We start from the raw sequence: 22450 nt of genomic DNA on the forward strand, positions 1-22450 counted from the left end.
TGATAATCCTGGTACCTTTGATAACTATTTACACCAATGGGTCGATGCCACAGCTGGTGGAGTTTCGTCCTCGAGGGTATCACCAGCCCAATAGTCAACACTTCGGCGTTGACATGAATATCAATAATGTGGTAATTTTTATAAAAGAGTGGGTCCGGTAAGGACCGATTTTGGTCTCAAAAAGTGTCTATTTCATTTGATTCAATTAGTTTATGTGAAAGATTTTAACTGATTAAGTCCTTAAAACCGATCTGATTCAACCTCAGATATGAAAAATCTACCTAATATGCCGAAAAATGTAACTTTTTAGATGTTTTTTGTCAAAAATGAAAGTGGCCGCATCCGTATTCATCCTCAACCTTTATATATGTTTATCTATCCAAAATTCATGTATTTGGTTTTGATGTTATATTTGTTATTCTCAAAGGATTTTGTCTAATGCTTAGTCCGTTTCTGTGTGTGTGTGTGTGTTACATTTTAATGTTGTGTCGTTGTTCTCTTATATTTGATGCGTTTCCCTCAGTTTTAGTTTGTTACCCAGATTTTGTTGTTTGTCCATGGATTTATGAGTTTTGAACAGCGGTATACTACTGTTGCCTTTATTTATGTATTATCATCAAATACAACTTTAATTTCAATATTAAGGATGAACAAGAATGCGGCCACTTTCGTTTTACATGGGAACCGTCTAGAATTTAACTAAAATGCTAGAATTGTGAAGATTTCAGTAATTAGCATGACTTAATGGTGCTAGTACCCGATATATGTGCATCGTATTGTCAAAAACAGCCCATATTTATTTACCAGAAGCATTCTTCTGTCCAATAAATAACTAAAATTAACATTTTAACAATTTTGTAAAACGGCTATTTTTTGGGGCCAAAAAGGAATCTTACTGGACCTACTCCTTTCCTGTTTACAAAACTTTGAATTTTTCGAAAACTAAGGATTTTCTTATCACAGGCACAGATTACCATACCCGTGTTTGGCACAAATTTTTGGAATTTTGCATCTTCAATGCTCTTCAACCTTGAACTTGTTTTACTTAATAAATATTTTGATATGAGCGTCACTGATGAGTCTTATGTAGACGAAACGCGCGTCTGGCATACTAAATTATAATCCTGGTATCTATTGATAACTATTATAAAAAAAAAACACTAACCTTTTTACATAATGGACTCATGTCTTCACAGATTGGTTTGAACTTTGTGTATACGGTTCAGATAGAAGATCAAAATCCTCTGAAAGTATCCGATCATACGCTTATTACACCTATATATAAAAGTCTCACAGGGTAGTCTTGGTAGAAAAAAAACCCGGCTAAACTGGGGATGATGCGATAAGAATACATAATATGAAGCAACCAGAGATAACAGCTATTATAGATATAGACAACCTGGAAAATGTGTCTAGTGAAACTGGCGACTTACATCATAATGCTGGTAGGAAATCTGTACCTAACTACAGAGAAACAATCCCAGTAAAAACAGTGTGAAGAAGTATCTTGAAGTAAGAAATAAGTTATGTTTTAAGGCAGTCACAGTTCGACTATAGAAAGTATCAAGATATTACATTGTAACAAGGCACATAAAGTATTGAAAAAAACACAAAGGCGTGCACACGCTTCAAACATTCACTGCGAAAAACCTGGAAGCATTTTAAACTTGTGACGAGCTAACGAAAATGCAAGAACTATCAAATTGATACTATGGTATAAAATGGTATTGAAGAATCAGTATCCAAACTAACATGGTAAATGTTGTAATTAGAATATATATCGAAATGTAACTGTCAAGGTTAAGAAGATTATCTTTACCCAAGAAATAGGCGACAGATAAGGCAGCACTCGCATCCTCAAAGTGGAAAAGGATTAATATAAGTTGTTTCCCAATCCACTATAAATAAATATGTTTAAACTAAGGCGCACAGATATGAAATTTTCTATAAAACGTTATTATAATACTTGTAACAAATTAACAATCTTAGAGGCATTAAATTTGTAAATATTCGAGCCAGATTAATTTCAGCATCTACTAGATATAATTCATGTAACATTGAATAACACACGTGGATTTGTATCTATCAACCCAACAACCACTGCGATTGTGTTATTAACGAAAGTTTAGCAAGAACTAAATGTGTATTTAGGAAATAACAAGATTGATCAATAATTAGGGGGTTGTCTTGAGCATATGAGAACTTTACAAAACAGAGTCAATCTTGGAGACCGCTTACCTTAGCTGTATTCGGCAACACTTTAAGGAGTTTTGGATCTCAATGCTCTTCAACTTCGTACTTTATTTGGCTTTGTTTTACATTTTTTGATTTGAGCGTCACTGATTAGTCTTTTGTAGACGAAACGCGCGTCTGGCGTATCTATGAATTAAGTCCTGGTATCTATGATGAGTTAATTTACTATATATGTCTTGCATTAGGAGCCTCTGGCCTTTGTTAAGTCTTGTATTATTTAAATTTTAGTTTCTTGTGTACAATTTGGAAATTAGTATGGCGTTCATTATCACTGAACTAGTATATATTTGTTTAGGGGCCAGCTGAAGGACGACTCCGGGTGCGGGAATTTCTCGCTACATTGAAGACCTGTTGGTGACCTTCTGCTGTTGTTTTTTTTTTTCTATAGTCGGGTTGTTGTCTCTTTGGCACATTCCCCATTTCCATTCTCAATTTTACCTAAGCTATGTATCAAGAATAAAAGCCACTGATGATCTCAGCACATTCTTGGCAAACTAACGCCTTGCCAGGGAGTCATTGAGGTCCTGAGTTGCACGAAAGATGTCATTTTTAATTTATAGATACCAGAACTGCCTTAAAAAGTGGCTTGTATAATTAGAATCATAACAGTCACTGTAAACCGATCGATTCCTTCAATTTTTAACGTATTAATAAAAACAAAACCACCGTTTAATAAACAATTGTAGACAGAAAAATCATAATGCCAAAACAGAATACTAATTCATTCATAAGAACATTAGAATCGACGTTATCTTAATATAGAGTTAAAACAAATGTAAAAACAGGAGGAAATGTACTTAAGCAGGCATCGATATTATGACATGGCCGATCGGAAATCTACATCTAATATGGAACTCTTAAAAAAAGCTTTGGTCAAGGTAAATAAAAAAAACAACAAAGGACTAAAACACTAAAAGAAGTAAAGGCACTACCGTTTCATGCTCAAATAAAACCTCGACGAAAGTCTCATTTGTTCAAACATAGGATGATTGGCATTTATTGGAAAACTGAGTTTTGATAGGAGTTTTCATCCTTACGCAAATGAAGAAGAAAAATGACAATTTGATGCTTGAAATTTATTAAATTTGATTCAACTGTAAACATTCTTCTATTCCTTTCTTACTTTATCTCTACACGCCTACAAAATAAAATTGATATACTAAAGGTGTCTTCAACCTAAATAAGTAAATTGATTGTTGTTACTATCAAATTCTATGGGTTAAAAGTTTCTACAAATTGCATATGTACAGATATATCAATCCCAATCAATCCCAATATTGCATTCTTACAAAGTTCCTATAAGTACAACCAACTAACATAAAAAAAACCGCATCAATTTTAACACACAATTCGTTCTGTAAAGAATCAATGGATTTACATATTTTTAGTGGTTAAAACAGATAGAAAAAATAATTTGACACTTTTTCGTTGGAAGCAAACTATTCAAATTAAGTAGCAAAAAAACTCAGTATGTTTGCGGTTACATTATTTAAAGAAAACTTTAGAGCATGTTTGCATTTGAATGATTGACAAGCATTTGCGTTATGGCAACAGTTGTAATACTGCTTTTCAATGGTCATAGATCGATTAAGCGAAAACAAATCAGAGTCACGAACCAAAACCTGAAGAAACACTTCAACTATAAGTGAAAAATATCGGATCAACAGAAAACAACAAAAGCAAACGCGAACATCCAGAGAAACTATTTAATAACAACTGCCAAATTACTAACTTTGAACAGGACAATTTGAGAAAGAAAAAATAAGATGGGTTGTAACTGTTTATATGGTAAGCCAAACCTCCCGCTTATATGACAATGCAATAATATTACATGAAAGACAACCTGACGTAATCGAAAAAAAACCACAATTAAACATTAGAACACACAAGACTGAGAAATAAATAATTGAAACATATACATGTACATTACAACATGTACATCACATAATAACAGCGGAAATCTCCCATGAATTTACGACAGTACACCAGGACAACACAATTGATTAATAGCATTAGATTGCATTTAGAAATTTCAGTTTTATACATGAAGAATATTATGAATAAGTAAATTAATATAAGAAACAAAAATATACAGGTCATACGATGATAAAGTTGGATAGTTTAAGAGTGAATTAAGGTCACCAAGTTTTTCGAAATCTTATAAATTAAATAAGAAAATACAAATCAAGATGAAAAAAAGGAAATCGTATAATTCCAAGACCTACATTACGTCCAACGACAGGGTACGTTTCCACTGATATGCATGCAAATTCACCAAAAACAAATTATCATTACGTATACACTAAGTAATTTGGCATTATTTAAAATGTGTTTTAGACTTACATTTATCAGTCTCACAGATGTAGTTTGTGGAATAATTGCATTGGTAATTTTGCCAGTATCCATAGTCGGAGTAATACAGGAAAACGCATCTTGGAATACTACCTGAAATTTTAATTACTAGAATTATTTAACGGATATATGTATAAAGTTCTACAAACAGTCGTGTATGTGTGTACTTCGAACAAACAAACCATCAATTCATTTTCGTATGGTACTTGTCTTATTATGTACGCATATTTTCAATTCGAAATTTTCTTTTACATGAGTATTGCAAATTCTTTAAGTTGATTGAATTTAATTAGATGGAAATTGAATTCGTTTTTTGAATTAACAAAATACAAGTGTACTGATAATATCGAAAAATCATCGTATGCTAAAATGAGCATGTGAGAGTTGAGCCATAAACCGCCGATCATTTTAAAAGTCACTTGTACCTTGAAACCCAAACGATTTGACGTTGTAAAATTTAGACCCTTCTTCTTCAACCCTTATACATTGATTTTTTTGCTGCTTGTCTTATTTATTTTTAGATGTTCAAGTGGTCATACAACTATCCGTCATGGTAAATAAAGGCAATAATAGTATACCGCTGTTTTATAGTCATAACTCGATTTAACTGAAACAAAAGCGGGTCACAAACTAAAACCGAGGGAAACACATAAACTTTAAGGAAAACACGTAACAACGTTAACAGAAACACTGAACTGCTTCAAAGACAAACGCCAATCTACATAGATACATATATAAAAAAGAAGATGTGGTATGATTGCCAATGAGACAATCACTACAAGAATCATATATGACACAGAAATTAACAACTATAGGTCATTGTATGGCCTTCAACAATGAGCAAAGCTCATACCGAATAGTCAGCTATAAAATGCCCCGAAATGAAAATGTAAATCAATTCAAACGAGAAACTTAACGGCCTAATTTATGTACAATAAATGAACGAAAAACAAATATGTAACTCATAAACAAAAGACAGCCACTGAATTACAGGCTCTTGACTTGTGAAAGGCCCATACGTAGAGAATGTGGCGGGATTAAACATGTTAGCGGGATCCCAACCCTCCCCCAACCTGGGACAGTAGTGTAACAGTACAACATAACATCGAACTATAGAAATCTGATAACAACTGCCATACTCCTGATTTGGTACATGCAATGAAACACAGGCACACAACCGGCCAAGAATTTACTTCGTTTAATGCAGACTATGGATAGCCAAGCTTCCCCTCATGAAATATGGCTGAATTAATCGCCTACTAGTGATTCAGTGATTAGTTCAATCGTCATCAAGGTATTATATCGAATACACAGAAAAACATAACAGATGCACTACCATCATTGATGTTCCCCTATTAGTCTTTTTTAAATTTGCACTTTTTAAAATGTTGTTCAGAATTTATCGTGGTTTCAAATATAGCATACGTTGCATGAGTTTTATACTGTCCAGAACTATAGAAAAAATCACATGTCATTTCATTGCATATAAGAAAATAATCATCACTGGAAGATAACCAATCAAGTTTTCATTTTTTTGAACCTGTGGACAAGCTTTAGTAACCATGTAACCTCAAGTTTCAAAAAAATTCTATGGAAACATCAATTAAAGAAAAATGGTGTTCATAAAGTTATTATTGTGTATTTTGTATGATTATATATTTGTATTGATGATGAATAAATATGCTTAAACTATAAACACCCAAGCTAGATGTTTATAACCCAGATTATTTTTACTTCAATGAAATGAAGGATTTATTTCCTTCAACTGTCAAATTCAAGGGAAAATAATTTTTGACCCTTTTTCGTTTGCAACCGGATGTGACGTACTATAATGTGGTGATATTACTTATAATTTAATCATAAATTCCATTTGAAAAGAGTTAAACATAGAAAAACGTTGATGACGCCATGGTCCATTGCCAACATTGTGTCTATGAGCTGATAAAAAAGTACAACCAAATCAGACAACGTGTTACATCCAAAAATCTATGTATTTTTAAACTCCGCTAACCTCCTTATAAGGTAAATACCACTGTGATTGATTTAACAAAACAAAAAACTCTCCTTTTTCTTTACTTATTTGTAACAAAACAAAAACTTTAATATTTTTTTTTAAATTATTTGTAACAAAACAAAAACTATCCTTTTTTTCACTTTTCTGAAACAAAAATATCTTACTGTTTTTCGTTGGATATCCTTTTTTAAATTTAAGAAAATCAGGTCTCTTCTGTTCATTGGTCCACTTCCATTGATAATTTACCTCAAAAGACAAGCCTATCCAGTAAGTTCCACCTAAAAAGAAGCTCATATTTTGACAAACGTAATCATTGTTTAAACAGTAATAAATTGCTTATATTTGAAATGTGAATTCTTTTTGTTCCGGAAACTTTGAATTGTATTTCAATTTTTTTTGTATACAAGGAAGCAGTTTTTTTAAAGTGTGTTAACTAATCTTCTTAAAACAGATATTGGAAATTACTAAAACGGTGTTACCCATTTAACATAGACTTATAAATACAGCTTATCAAATTATTGATGTATTTAGTTATTCAAACCATTGTTACAAAAAATATCTACGGCACAAAATGATTTGTTTGTCATGTGGTCTCTTGTGGAGAGTTGTCTCGTTGGCAATCATACCACATCTTCTTTTACATTGTAAAAAAAACTCTGATGAATAAACAAACTCGTTTGACATAAACTTTCTGTGATTTTGATACATCCAACGAATCTCCCTCCTTTCAAGTGAAATATAGGTAAAAGCGACAATATAGAAAATAGACATATGAACATATGCACATCATTTTAAAAAGACAGTCGTCAGATGATTTAAAACAAATAACAATTTTACCACACGAGTTATCTTGATTCTAAATTTGATAATGGCAAATTAAAATAGCCAGTGGTTGATGATGAAACTAATCAAACATTATGCAAACAATAAGGTAAAGTAACGAGTTTCCAGAGTCGGGGCTACTCATCGGCTCCAATATCTGCACAAATTGTTGCCCGTATATTGCAGAGAATGATATTCTTAAAAGAAATAAGTGTTCTCCTGCTTACAAGTACTTGGTTATGTGGAAAAAAAATGAAATAATATAGGTTGTATTGACATCACAATGTTTGGATTACAAGTATAAAAGAGATATCAGTGTTATACCATGTGACTTATGATTTTGTCCAATTGTACTCAATCCTGTCCTATTCCCAATATTCACCAAAATGGATAAACCATCGGATTATTACTTGAAGTAAGAACCAACACGAATGGATCGGGGTATAGAGGAACTGATTATTTGCAATACCCCAATTCAGCACTGAGTCAAGTTTGGTTTATTTTATAGGGTTCGTGTTGCTCAAACTTTATTGTTCGGGTAGGTTTAATCTTTGTTTGGCCTTTCATCTCTTTTCTGTTGGCCATGGGTCTGGCTGTCTTTCTTTGACTAATATTTCTAACTTTCCCCGTTTGCACCTCCCCTCGTTATTTCCTCAATTTTCCCGGATTCATTGCGATATGGTCAACGATGGATGATAACTGTAGACGAAACGCGCGTCTGGCGTATATACAAAATTTAGTCCTGATATCTATGATGAGTTTATTTAAACATTTAAATAGACAAAATAACCTTAAATAACTGAAATAACTGAAAATGAACAAGATCAGGAGCCTGTAATTCAGTGGTTGACGTTTGTTGATGTGTTTCATACTTGTTTTTCGTTCATTATTTTGTACATACATTAGTTTCCACGTATGAATTCTTTTACATTTGTCATTTCGGGGCCTTTTGTATCTGACTTTGCGTTATGGGCTTTGTTCATTGTTGAAATCCGTACAACCTTTAGTTATAAATTCTCTTTTCTTTTATAAAATATTGACTAATATGATTACTATTTACCATTTACAATCAAGTAAATTATTTGAAGACGAAATCTGTTCTTAAATACTAGGAAAGATAAACGTGTGTGTAATAAGTGTATTGATTATCGACTTTCCGTTTTGAATTTTTCTCGGAGTTCAGTATTTTTGTAATTTTACTTTCCACTCATCTAATTACTGTTACCAGTTAACTGCGAAATTTCATTGACTCACTTTTCTTTCTTGCACGTTCGGTTATCCATTGGTTCTCTGTTTCATTGTCAATTTTCACTAAATAGCCGTGGATCTCATGGCATCTTTTCTGAAAACATATTATATGTTTAAAATATACATTACTTGTAATATAAAATCAGATATTCTTTTCACAAACTTCGAGTATTTGCGGTACATATCTGCAAGAAGGGCTAAACAAAAAGATAAAACATTTTATCTTTATATAAGAGAGGGACGAAAGATACCAAAGGGACAGTCAAACTGTGTGAAGATACATGTGACACAATAAAAGATGCGTTAGCTATGAATTCAACAAACAATTAAAATAGGAAATTTGATTTGTCTAAAATATTCATAAAAGGGTAATCAAGAAATGCTTCTTCTCTGTTTGTTGTCAGTTTGGTTTCATCTTTTCAAAGGACAAGGTACGATAAGCATCAGAGAACGGCCCCCTAATTTCGTTCAAATTAAAAGTGACTTGCTATTAAATATAATACATTATTTTTAAAGTTTAAAACCTATATTTTTGTAAACATTAATAGATTTGTCAACTTCCGTTGATATTATTCATGCCCTGTTGCTGTAAAGACCTCAAGATTCTGGAAAAGGGCAGAAAAATGGCAGTTTCCAAACCTTTTTCTGCATTTTAAGCTATGAGCGTACCTACGACCCACGATCATATTTATACCAGGCATTCCTTGAACATAAATGTTGATGCAGTTCAAATATTTTAGTGGGTCGTAAGTACGCTCATAGTTAAAAATTCAAAAAAGTGACAAAAAATCGTCGTTGTTTTCATTGAATCATCGAAATTTTTAACCGAACTGCGGACCGGAGATGATTTCCGGTATTTACTAGATCCGACGACGGAAATGTATTCTTGCTACGCTATAATAATGGCTAGTTTATTTAGGAAGAAAAATAAACATATTTGAGACAGGAAAACAGGATATTCCTTTACTCATTATTCTTGAATTTAAAGTGACATTTTAGCAGACCGTCGAAATATGACCCAAAATTAGACGGAACTGTGATAAACTTCAGAGAAATACTGGGAACGTTATTGTGAATGAATATAATAACTGGTTCATACTCAAAAAGTGCATATACGTATTTTGTTTCATTATTGACAAAATCGTCGCCCTGGAATGTTTTAATCTCCGTTGACACTTTGTTGAAAAGTGCTTTCTTTCACGTCCGCATTTCTACCAAGTATGGCATGCCAAGTTAACATTTTAGACAATCATTTAATAAAAATACAGATGGCGAAAATAAACTACAGAACTGTGAATAATAACATATATTGTTATTCATATCACATAAGTAGACACCATGTGACAATTTTAATTAGTTAATTGTGTAAGTGTAACAATAATCAAGATTAAACAAAACTATCCAACACTTTTATGATCTAAATTATGTATCTTGAGTTAATATTTTTTTGGTCATGGTGTTGAATTTATTGGACTTATTATTTGTAATTGTCACCTGCCTTCTCGTTGTTCTATCTTGACGACAACGCGTGCTACTTCGTATTTCTTCTAAAATAACAGCACTACATGTATAATGAATTTAAACATATTCAAAAGAATAAAAGCTTCTTTTATTTTTTATTCAGATATTTACACGTCAAAGAAAATAAAATAAGTATGGAATATGAAAGGAATAAAACGCATCATAATTAAAGATATCTTGCTTGTAAGACGTGTGTTTCGCATACAAAAGACTCATCAGTGACGGTCGAATAAAAAATGTCTAATGACCATATTAAAAAGGTTCAAAATTCCGATTTTATTTTTTTTTTTTTGTAAATAAAGTTTATTTATTCCTGAATATATTATCCGTAGTTTTTGCAAACAACAGTTTTGTTAACAGTTAATTCATAAAAGTTACTATTTCAATAATAATTCATGTTTACACAAAGTGCTAACTTTTGGACATCATGTTGCTGCATGGGTTGTTTGTTTCATTAATTGTTATTGTGCTATACCTTAAAAGGTTACAGTCCGTTGGAAGACATATTACCCTAACTTGACACTCCGATCCAACTAGTTGATTAACGGAAATCAGCAAATACCAATTTTTAAGTCTTAAGTTTGACCAGGCCGGTGTCAGAACCCACGATATCAGGCGTTTTAATTCATTTATTATATTTATTAAATTGTACAATGAATTAATAAAAGGGTGCATACTGTAAGAATCCATCTTATATGAATCCGCGCTTAAACATACACATCCACCCAAAAAAAATAACTTTTGCAACATAGAGTGGGAGGCCCATATTCGCCGGGGACACAATTTCGCCGTTTTATGATTTTGAGGTATAAACACTTCAAAGGATGGCTGAAATGGAAGAAAATATGCCGATAAATTAAAATTTTTTAACAAATATGATTATTTTTTAAACTTTAACAAAATTACGGCACTAACTGCAAAAGACCGAAAAACGGACAACAATTTCCTGAATGAAAAACAGGATTTTCAAAGATTTTTTTCTTAGTAATTTTTTGACTGATTGGCCTAAATTTCTGTTTTTTTACACCTTTGAAATGTCTGCCGTTCATCTATAATGAAATTTATTTGATAAATATTATAAAAAGCTGCATTTATTTGGTTTTAAATAGATGTGTAAAAACGGCGAATATGTGCCCCCATTGACAAAACTTCAGGAAATTTCAAGCACCCTTTAATCTAACTTTACAGATGATTATTTTCAAACAAACATGTTTTCAAGCTTAGGAACGTTTTGCATTTGAAGTTATCTTCATATAGAAATATCAGTATACTTCAAAAACATAACTATTCTTCTTCTTTTTTGGAATTTTATTCTCATACACACTTGTCCCGGTCTACACTTATTTAGTTTTTATACATTGACTTATGATATTTGGCATACAGTGTATAGCCATGACTCAAATATCATAACAGTCTAATTTTGTTTATTTTCTTTGGTTACATCTTCTGACATCAGACTCGGACTTCTCTTGAATTGAATTTTAAATGTACGTATTGTTATGCGTTTACTTTTCTACATTGGCTAGAGGTATAGGGAGAGGGGTTGATATCTCATAAACATGTTTAACCCCGCCGCATTTTCGCGCCTGTCCCAAGTCAGGAGCCTCTGGTCTTTGTTAGTCTTGTATTATTTTAATTTTAGTTTCTTGTGTACAATTGGGAAATTAGGTATGGCGTTCATCATCACTGAACTAGTATATATTTGTTTAGGGGCCAGCTGAAGGACGACTCCGGGTGCGGGAATTTCTCGTTACATTGAAGACCTGTTGGTGACCTTCTGCTGTTGTTTTTTCTATGGTCGGGTTGTTGTCTCTTTGATACATTCCCCATTTCCATTCTCAATTTAAAATCATTATGACATTTACCGTTGATCTCAAGGTCCAATTAATTGACCTTTAACTTTCATGGTTAAATGATTGTCCAACCCTTAAACCATATATGTTCTTACAGGCTATGCCAGTTTCTTTACTGCACAATAGGCTTAATTTCTTAGGTCAATTAATGCCTCGTTAATAACTCCAAAAATGATTTATACACCCCCCTTTTTTGCCTTGATAAGTCGTTTCTAATTCACCATAGGTTTTGTACCCATGCAGAGGACACATTCCAACCCCTACATCATATTAAATCGTAATTGCCTGGATTAGACATTTTATTCCACACAATGTCTGTAAGTGGTACAAGTCACGTCTCTTTCGTTCCATTAACTGTTAAGTATCTTTAAAAGCTGTTCAAACTCATCTCAAATTATTAAATCCTATATATTCTTGTTTTCATGAAAAGACTTTCACATTGAAACAAAGATTTTGCAGTGGTCTACAATTTAAAAAAATGTTTGATGTTGCTTAGCAAGATGTGGGATTCTATACTCGATATAGGATTCGTCCAAAAAATAATGATAATCTAGATGTTTATATTATAGTGTAACACCGTATTAGGAAGTATATTCTTAAAAAATAACTAAGCTCATACTTATAAAAATATAAAGAACCTATTATTGCATGGTTGATATGCACTTGTTATGTAACTTAGTTGTTGATCAGCGTGTAGTGACCTACAATTGAACTAAGTTTTCATTTCTAACTAAACATGTTCACAAACAGACAATCTGCATTGCGTTCAATTTAATTTGTTCAATAAAATGACTTATTGATTTGTAGTTGGCTTTAATTTAAACATGTTTTGCTGTTGCTAAACAACACTTGTTGCTATGCTCAATACGGAATTTGTAAAGAATAAAAAAAGATGTATATGAAAAAATATTGGAATGAAACACCAAATGGAAAGAAAAATCTTCAAACAACAGCTTAATTCATACTTAAGAGGGGCAAGAACCAATTTTTTAACCGTTGCTAGGCAACATTTCTGTTGCCAAGGTTGTTTTTAAGCATATAATAAACAAAATCAAAGGGTATTTTCATTTGTGACTTCAAGTTCTTCTTGGACAAACAATAGCATGTGCAAATATTTAAATTTTTACTGATAAAGCAATTAATATGTGATAATTTTCATTCTTAATAAAAACCGTTGCTAGGCAACCTTCCTTTCACCGGAACACAATAAAATCATTATTTTTTCAAGTGTCTACACTAAGACCATCATTGATATCAATTTAAACTTATTTGGAGAGGGGGCCAAAAATAGCCCTTATCATACCTTGTCCTTTAGCAAAAACATTTGCAAATCAATAATTTAACCTTTTTAAAGGTAAAATTGTCAAATTTGGTATTTTTAAATTGTTTCTATTGGCTTAATTTTAATGTACACGTAAGTGCATAATTTATGATTTTTTGCATTTCTGGTATGCGTGTTTACTTATTATAAAGCATTGAACGTCGATATATTTTATTATAACTTTATGTCTTTTTACAAATGTATATGTAATTGAGTGTAGGTCATCCAACAAAAGTTCAGGGGACATTTGTAGTATATATATAAAAAAAGAGACAAAAGATATCAAAGGGATATTCATATTCATTAGTCGAAAACTATAAAACTGTAAATAGATGTTTGAATAGTTCAGATTGAGTATGTTTATCGCACAATTATAACATTCTTTCTTTTAAAGTTTGACCATAAAACTGGAATTTTTTGTGATTTGTTAAAACAAAAACACTTATGAACTTGACGTGAAATCTTAAGAATTATCTAAGCATAAAAGTACTTATGTTGGAATTGTCATTACAAACCTTGGCTTTTTCCCATGGCAGTTTGTCTTTAGAAAAAATATAGCAATGTCCATTATGTTGCTGTTCATCAGACCATTTTCTCTGTTTAAAAAACAACATACATGTATTGATATATTCAACCAAACTCCAATAATATGACAATTTAATTGACAAAGATGGTACAAGTACGCAGAAAATAGATAACGAATGTATGGGGTTCTATTGTACACATTTTTATTTCTTGAAAATTGTCTAATGTACAAAAAATGACATTTGTATATACATTTGCAAATATGGACCAAATGAGCAGTTTTAAGGTCAATAAAAGCTTCTAGTATTTTTGTTTTTACAAAACAGTAAAAGCTTACTGACTTACCATAAAATATCTTATTAACTGCAGCAATCTGTTTCTCAATTTTCTTGATCGACTGACGCAAGGATGTGATTGGTTCTTTTGAAGTGTAGGATCCATGGCATTTATTTAGGTAGTTCTCTATATCTTGCAACGGTCCACGTAATTCTTCGTACTTCTTAATAGCCGGTTGAGAGATGCATTTAGTTGATGCACTTACAGAGCTGACGGTTATCAAGACCACAATATATATGATAATCATCTTTGATAATTAAGAACCTAAAACTAAATAGTGTATAACACTTTAAGATAGAAATAGTTCTTCATTTTGTCTACTGATTTCTTATGAGTCCAATTATGATTTTTTATGAATTTTGAATTCTCTCAAAATTTTAAGCAAAAATTCAAATTAGAAAGTCCTTTATTAATGACAATACCGAAAGCTCAAACATATCAAGCGGTTGAAAAGCAACTGCAATAGTTCTGTTTTTGGTACAGACATTTCCATATGTTCTAAATGTTGGATTTAACCTGGTTTTAAAGCTAGGTAAACCTCTCACTTGTACAACAATCGTATCCATTTCATTTTATTAACAAATATGTGTTAACAAAACAAACAGACATAGATGTAAAAATGTAAAATATAGGGATACAGCAGTCTACATTGTGTTATAACACTAATCACTATTAAAAAAACAAGCAAATATGTCATAAAAAAACCCAAATGGCATACAGACAAGGCACATAAACAAAAATGAAAGACAATGATACAAAAAATAACCATAGCCCAATAACCAGCGGAGGATTCAAAAATAATAAGCCACAACAACAGGATATTACCAAAAATGAACTAAACAGTAAAGGTTAAAGCTTCCAATGACACTGTTTATTAATAACATATAAATTATTCAAGGTGCTCATATCAACATTTGCATTGATTCTTTTAGTCTTCAAGGAAAAATTTACGATTTTTTACTTATTATCTAATTATGTTCATAATAACATAAATTATTCACCAAGTTTCATCTGGATATGAACACTCATAAAGAAGAAAATTGTGAACTCTGTAATTGTGTGTTCAACGCTCCCGATAAACTTGTTAAACACTATACAACGCAATATATAACAAACTTTGAAACTCAAAATGATTATACCAAATATAACAAACTTTGAAACTCAAAATGATTATACCAAATATAACTGAGTACGTCTGAGTCAGTGACAACTCTACAACAGATGTATCCATCGGATCGCCATCAATGATGGTGATACATGGCTGTGTACATTATGTAGTAGCATGGGTTCGAATCCCGGCGAGGGAAGAACAACAAATTTGCGAAAGCAAATTTACAGATCTAACATTGCTGGGTTGATGTTTAGACGAGTTGTATATATATAGATAATATATCTGTACTGGATTTCCTATTTTTCTTATTAAAATAGATTGATTGAATTTGTCCATTGATCTACATCTGTTTATTCTCATTTCATTAAAGTCATTGGACGTTCAATATCTGTTAATGAATATTGAAAATTAATTGGTAGATAGACAAAAAAAAAAGAACAAAATGCCTGGGAATTTTATTCATTTAAATATTTTTCGGATGGTAATAACGTCTTAGCGTTATCCTCCAGTAATAAGTTGCATATATATCTAAATAACCAGATTAAAGCGCATTTGTGCGATTATTTAATTTTGCCATTTGATAAGGGACTTTCCGTTTTGAATTTTCCTCTGAGTTCAGTATTTTTGTGATTTTAATTTTTTAATTTTTTTTATAATACTATTGATCATGCCTTTTGATATTTAACAAATATTCATTAAAACAAAATTTCTATTCTTAGATTTATTGCACAAAAATCGTTATTTGTATTTTGACTTTGAACGAATTGTAAAAAAGGCATGCACATATATTACATTTTGTACAAAATTTAACTAAAATTAACTTAAAACTTGACCAATAATTCATAGTATAGATTTAGTTAAAAATAAAAGCATTGAAACAAACTATAGAATGTTTATTTAATGACCACGCCCCACAATTAACCTTATTTACAAAATACAATAATACAGTTTAACTTGTTTGAACACGAAAGTGAATTATGGCATCGAGTATTGCACAGCATCTTTTGGATTTAACATTACGGTTTTGAAGTGTTGCACCTCTTTGAATTTACATGACAGAAACCTCTGACCACTATCTTTTAAAGATTTTAAACTGCTTCACGTAGCGTAGGTTGAAGTTAATGAACCGTTGTTCCAATGAGGAACCCAATTCTCAAGAAATAATGATTACTAAGGCATTTCGATGATCAGTTAGGGCATGATCATACTTAGGAATTGATCATATGAAATTATCCCCCAAGGCCTACTCTGATAATTTCCATTTAGTTGTATTGGTTAGATATTCGCTTTGGTTCTGTTGGACATACATTGCAGGGTTTCTTGCAAATAAGATTGTTGTTTCAATGTTCAGGAACCGTTGCTGCGAATGAAGCTGTGTGTGTAAACAGCTTCAATTTGATTTCTCGGCAATATTCTTTTTAAATTCATATTGCGGTTCCAATGCAGAACAGAAATTCTTCAGAAAAAAAAAATAACACTTAAGATATTTTGAGGATCAAGTTCTGATATTTTCCGTTGCGTTTAATTGGTTAGTTATTTCTGTGAGATCTGTTGGTCAGACAGCGCACGCTTCCTGTGAAGTATAATTGTTGTTTAAATGTAAGAGTCATTCTGATTGTCACTGGTGCTAATTTCTATTCAACCATCATAAATATCACTGCGACTAATATATATTATACAATCAGAATTGTCATTGATGCCAAACTCTAAAATACTATCAAAATTATCACTGGAGGTGTTAATTTCAATTGTACTACCAGAAACAACTGGCACGACTGTATCAAATACTTTTCCCCGACTCCAACTGGATTTTTTTTGTAATTTGGTTATTAATTAAAAATTTAACAGTGTGTATCATTTTTATCATATTAAACGTTTAATTTAAATCATTGTAAAAGTAATAAGTTGTTTTAACAAATTTTTGTATTAAATTTGTACAAAGTCAAAATACAACATATAATTTGTACAGTTTTTTTGTATAAGTTATAATTTGTACAGACAAAAAAAACATATATAAATAAGGTGATGTGGTATGGTTGCCAATGAGAATTTTATCCGCCAAAGTTCAAATAAAATTGAAATAAGCAATTTTAAGCATTCGTACGGTCTTCAACAATGAAAAAAAGGTACCTTAAAGTCGTCTAAAAATGTACTGACATGAAAAATATAAAACAATTCAATTTAGAAAACTAATGGCCTTATTAGAAACAAAAGGAATTTAGAAAAAAAATATTCTTAAAGACTTAAATTAACGACAATAACAACAAACAAAGACAGAGAAAGGGTATTTTATACACCTGAGATCACCCCTAGTTTTTGGTGGGGTTCGTGTTGTTTATTCTTTAGTTTTCTATGTTGTGTCATGTGTACTATTGTTTTTCTGTTTGTCTTTTTTCATTTTTAGCCATGGCGTTGTCAGTTTGTTTTAGATTTATGAGTTTGACTGTCCCTTTGGTATCTTTCGTCCCTCTTTTATACCTAACTAATATGTATTTTAATTTTAAAAAAAACTGAATGATTTACTTTTTTTTTTTAAATAAGGGAAAAGAGTATCACATTATTTGGAAATAAAATGTAAATCAAAATGTCTTGATATATCTATTTTAGACAGATCAAAATTATGACATTTTCTTGCCTTCAAGCACAAAAAAAGTAATTTAGGTGTGCCTTTTTTCAGTTAAACAGTGTATGTTAAGCTGTTACAAATTAAAAACTATATACATGAATGTACAATTCAGTTACGGATCCAGTAATTTTCAACAGGGGCTCACTGACTTCCATTTGAGGGCGGCCACTCCACTAAATATTCAAAAACATGTTTTCCCAAAAAAGGGAGGGCGGCTCCCCTGCCCCTAAATTCGAATCTACAGAACATAGTGCCAATAAAATATGGTTGCATTGAATATTCAAAATATTGAATAAATATAGAAAAAAAGCATTGATTATTTTCTTACCCCTGCAAAAAAGGTCAAATAGAACTGATGAAATAATTGAAAGAAACCGTATTTAAATAACCAATTCAACTGTTATATATCTTTTTGTTGTATCATTATGACTTAATCCATCTTACAAGAGATGCCTTTTTTCTTTAAATATGTGTTTGACTAGTATATTGTAGTATGTTTCATCATGAATAATAACAACAACAAAATACAAAAAAACATCATTTAATATTTATTTAAAAAAAAAAAAAAAACAGGCTTTTCTACGTGATACATCCATATACAAAAAGTGGTCAGGTTATACATGTTAATAGGGCTTTACCCTCCCTAAACCTTATACAGGGGTATATTTCCTTTTATTATATAAGTAATGATATATAATTGATATAGTAAACACAGACTATTTTTTTATAATTGATTTGCTTCATTGTAAAAAATAGACAATCACATGTATTAACAAAGGTATAAAGAATTGAATATTCACAGGAAGGAATTCTTAAATCAAAAAGATCAATTAAATATATAATAGTATAACATAAGGTTAAACACAAATAATCATCTTATAACTATGATAAGGAGTGAATTTGAATTCGTTCATGGATACATGTATCTATCGATTTGTGGTATTTTTCCTAGGAGTTTGGTATTTTGTGATATAACTTTTTATACACCATAAACGACATAATTAAATATTCTTAAATTTGTTATATTCCTCTTTCGAGAGGTTTTAATTGAAAGAGTTTTTTTTCAAAGTTTATATGTTCCTTTAAATATTTTTTTCAACCCATTTATATTTGGCAAAACTTCTTGTAATTTGATTTTTCGTTGGTAAATATAGTATTTCGTAAGCAGAATTATCTCTTTATTGACTTAATTCAATAGGATATTTTTGAAGTTACCAAATAGAATAATTTTGGCATTCAAAGGCAGTTCGAAATTTGTCAGATTTCAAAGATCCAGTTGTTTAGTGCATGCCAGAGACTGGAGACTTTTTAACACTCCAAAATAGATGATCCAGTGTCTTTGGTTCTTCTTAGCAAAATTTCAATATATTGCTAATATTTATTTTCAAATTGTAAAGTAATGTATTAGTTTTCAAAATTCTAAGATAATTCTTTATTGGAACCAACAAATGTTTGTGCTTCTAGTATATTTTGTACACGATATGTGTACTCCCATTTCATTCCAGTCAAATTAAGATGGTATTCTCAAATTTGTCCTTTGCAGCAAAAATAATACACTTCTCATTCAATACCTTGTTAATGTCCTTTGAACCATTCTTTGAGTCAAAGACAATACTTACATTGAACGGTTGTCTAGTTGTTTTCTCCTTTACATCAATATTAAACCCGTTTTACCGATCTTCAAGCAACTGTGATATTTCATAATTATTTAAAACATTTTGGTCAAAATTTAGTCAATTGTTGGAAATTTTAATTGATATCATTTTGCCTTTATCCAAGTTTTTTTTGATAAATACTTGAACCACCAATATTTATATTTTCTCTCCACTATGAATAAGATAGGAATTCAGCAATACATCTTGGTTTTTTTAATTGATTAAGGAATTTACAAGCATAAAAAAACCTCTTGTCAAAATAGATTTGATGACCTTTCATAGGCTTATGTTTCTTAGTTCAATAAGATTTATTGCTCCAAAAAATAAATAGAAAAGAAGATGTGGTATGATTGCCAATGCGACAAATCTCCACAAGAGACCAAATGACACAGAAATTAACAACTATAGGTCACCGTACGACATTCAACAATGGGCAAAGCCCATACCGCATAGTCAGCCATAAAAGTCAGCTATAAATACATATGGAATTGGGCGGGTACTTTTACATCCCAAAAATTAAAAGACACTAAGTACAGGTCTGAGAGTACTCGCACTTATAGACAGATAGTTCAAAGCAACTAACAACAAATACATCATACATCTAAGACTATTATCACCTGCTTTAAATTTGAGTTATGAAGTCTTTTAATCCTTTTAATTTTCAGTCCCTGCACTTTTTAATTGAGCGTTTTATAAACCTCTTCTATAATGATTTCGACATAAAAGATATCGCTTAACCTTATCTGGTTATTATTTCAAATGAATGCACACATTGAATTATTACATTACGTATCATATTCTCATCTGGACTGATGATATATAAAAACAGATGATGTAATTCAAATATGACCATTTTCTTTTTTAAATTGTAATTTTTCCAAAGGTAGTGAGATATTGTTTTGATTATTTTTTCTTTAAAGTGTTGTCTATATAATCTAACACTGGTCTTGAATTTACATTAATTATTCTAGATAGATCAATTAAGCATTTCGAAGGAGCTTAAATGTACTAGAGTCTCATTTCAATTTCGATTTAAGAGGTCTCCAATTTCCTTACAGCATTGTGTTTTGATCTTGAATATAATTTGATAAAGTCAAGTCTCGAATGCACCTCAAAAGCTACCCAAACCTTTAAACAGACTTACTTGGAAAGGATTTAGTTACGATACTATTGTCAAGTCATTAAGGATTGCATATTTGGATATTAATATTGATTCACTCATAGGATCTTGGCGTCGGAAATAAACATATTTTTTTCTAAACCCAGTTATTGGCATAATACGGGTTATGTTCATCTCATATATTTTTACGATTATATGATAAAAATAACCTTTACAGGAGGGATTGTTCTTGATTGTCATATGATGAAGACATAATCTTTCAATCAGTTTAATTGAGGTCTGGAGCTGGCATTTCAGTAACTGCTAGTAGTCCTTTGTTCATTTGTGTATCATTGTCATTTTTATTAGTTTCCTTTGTTACCTACTCTGACATCGAACTTCTTTTAAACTCAATTTTACTGTGCGTATTGCTATGTATTTCTTATTCTAAATTTGCTAGAGGTATAGCAAAGGGTTGAGATCTCACAAAACATGTTTAACCCAAATGCATGTTTGCGCCTGCCCCAAATAAAGGCAACAATAGTATACTGCTGTTCGAAAGTCAAAAATCGTTTGAGAAAAAAAAAACAAATTCGGGATACAAACTTAAACTGAGAGAAACAAGTCAGGAGCCTCTAGCCTTTGTTAGTATGGTACATTTCAAATTTTTAGTTCATTGTCAAGGAATTCAGAATGACGTCAATTTTTGCTGAACGTGTATACAATTTTATTTAGAGGCTAGCTGAGGACCTCCTCCGGTTGCGGGATTTTCTCGCTGCTTTGAAGATCCATTGGTGGTCTTCGACTGTTGTCTGCTCTTTGGTCGGGTTGTTGTCTCTTTGACATATTCCCCATTTTCATTCTCAATTCTACTAGTTATTCCAAATTGTTCTCTTCAAAGTTTACTTTTAAAAACTGCAATTTTAATAAAAATAATGACCATACGGACCATTTGTTCTAAATCTAATGTGATTATATTTAGGTTAGGGAATTATAGACCTAAACTAAGGCAAACTGAGGGAAATAATGAAGAGCATAACGTACCTAATGATATTCACTATGTACATATTAATTAAAGAAAATATACTTACTCGTATCTCGATAAGGCGTCGTGTCCCGTTTTGGGAAATTGTCGTGCAGAAATAATATTGTGATTTGATACGAACAGATGGCATCATTAAAATGAAAAAGATACCAAAACGGAACGAAAATATGATTCATCGAATAAGAATATTTTTACGGTGTTACGTCTGACGTTGAATCCTAACCTTTACACATATACAATTTCAATTTAATGTTTCATTACCTAACATGATGACATAAAGAAAAGTGCATGCATCAATTAATAATATAGATGATTAATTGTTTAAATACTTTGACAAAATATACGTCATTGTACAAACGGCTTTTAGCAAGTTTTTAATCCATGATGCAGTACATTAGATAAGAAGGAATGGAAATTTGTAGGATGAATGAAACACAACAAAATAATGAAATAAAAGATAGTTGTGTTGGTCAGTTCCACAGTTAAACGATAATCGTTTTATTTATTTCCCTTAACCAATTCATTCACTAGTTACTTGTCGAATGCCAGTAACCTTCAAGTTATCGTCACTTGACATTGTACTTAATATCTCAAACATTGAATTAATATAACAAACTTATGTTAACTTCAGACAAATATCTAACTTCATTCGTAAAATGTGTTTTGTTT

The 22450-nt window shown here is 31.2% G+C and overlaps 1 protein-coding gene and 1 long non-coding RNA gene across 2 annotated transcripts in view; both read right to left on the reverse strand.

Moving 5' to 3' along the window:
* The window catches only part of LOC143048101 (perlucin-like protein), a 39084-nt gene extending 17174 nt beyond the window's left edge, over positions 1–21910 (reverse strand). The window contains exons 1-2 of the mRNA XM_076221552.1: positions 21828–21910; positions 14255–14515 (exon numbers count right to left, since the gene is read on the reverse strand). Of these exons, the coding sequence (XP_076077667.1) occupies positions 14255–14492 (238 nt within the window). The 5' untranslated portion in view covers positions 14493–14515; positions 21828–21910. The remainder of the gene's footprint in view (positions 1–14254; positions 14516–21827) is intronic.
* LOC143048102 (uncharacterized) lies at positions 3309–13993 on the reverse strand. The gene is made up of 5 exons (XR_012969739.1): positions 13900–13993; positions 8696–8783; positions 6784–6897; positions 4597–4698; positions 3309–3391 (listed from the first exon to the last, which is right to left on the reverse strand). It is a non-coding gene; the product is annotated as an uncharacterized LOC143048102 (long non-coding RNA).
* Positions 21911–22450: the final 540 nt, after the last annotated feature.

This window comes from Mytilus galloprovincialis, chromosome 10 (assembly GCF_965363235.1).
Source record: "Mytilus galloprovincialis chromosome 10, xbMytGall1.hap1.1, whole genome shotgun sequence".
Classification (NCBI taxonomy): Eukaryota; Metazoa; Mollusca; class Bivalvia; order Mytilida; family Mytilidae; genus Mytilus; species Mytilus galloprovincialis.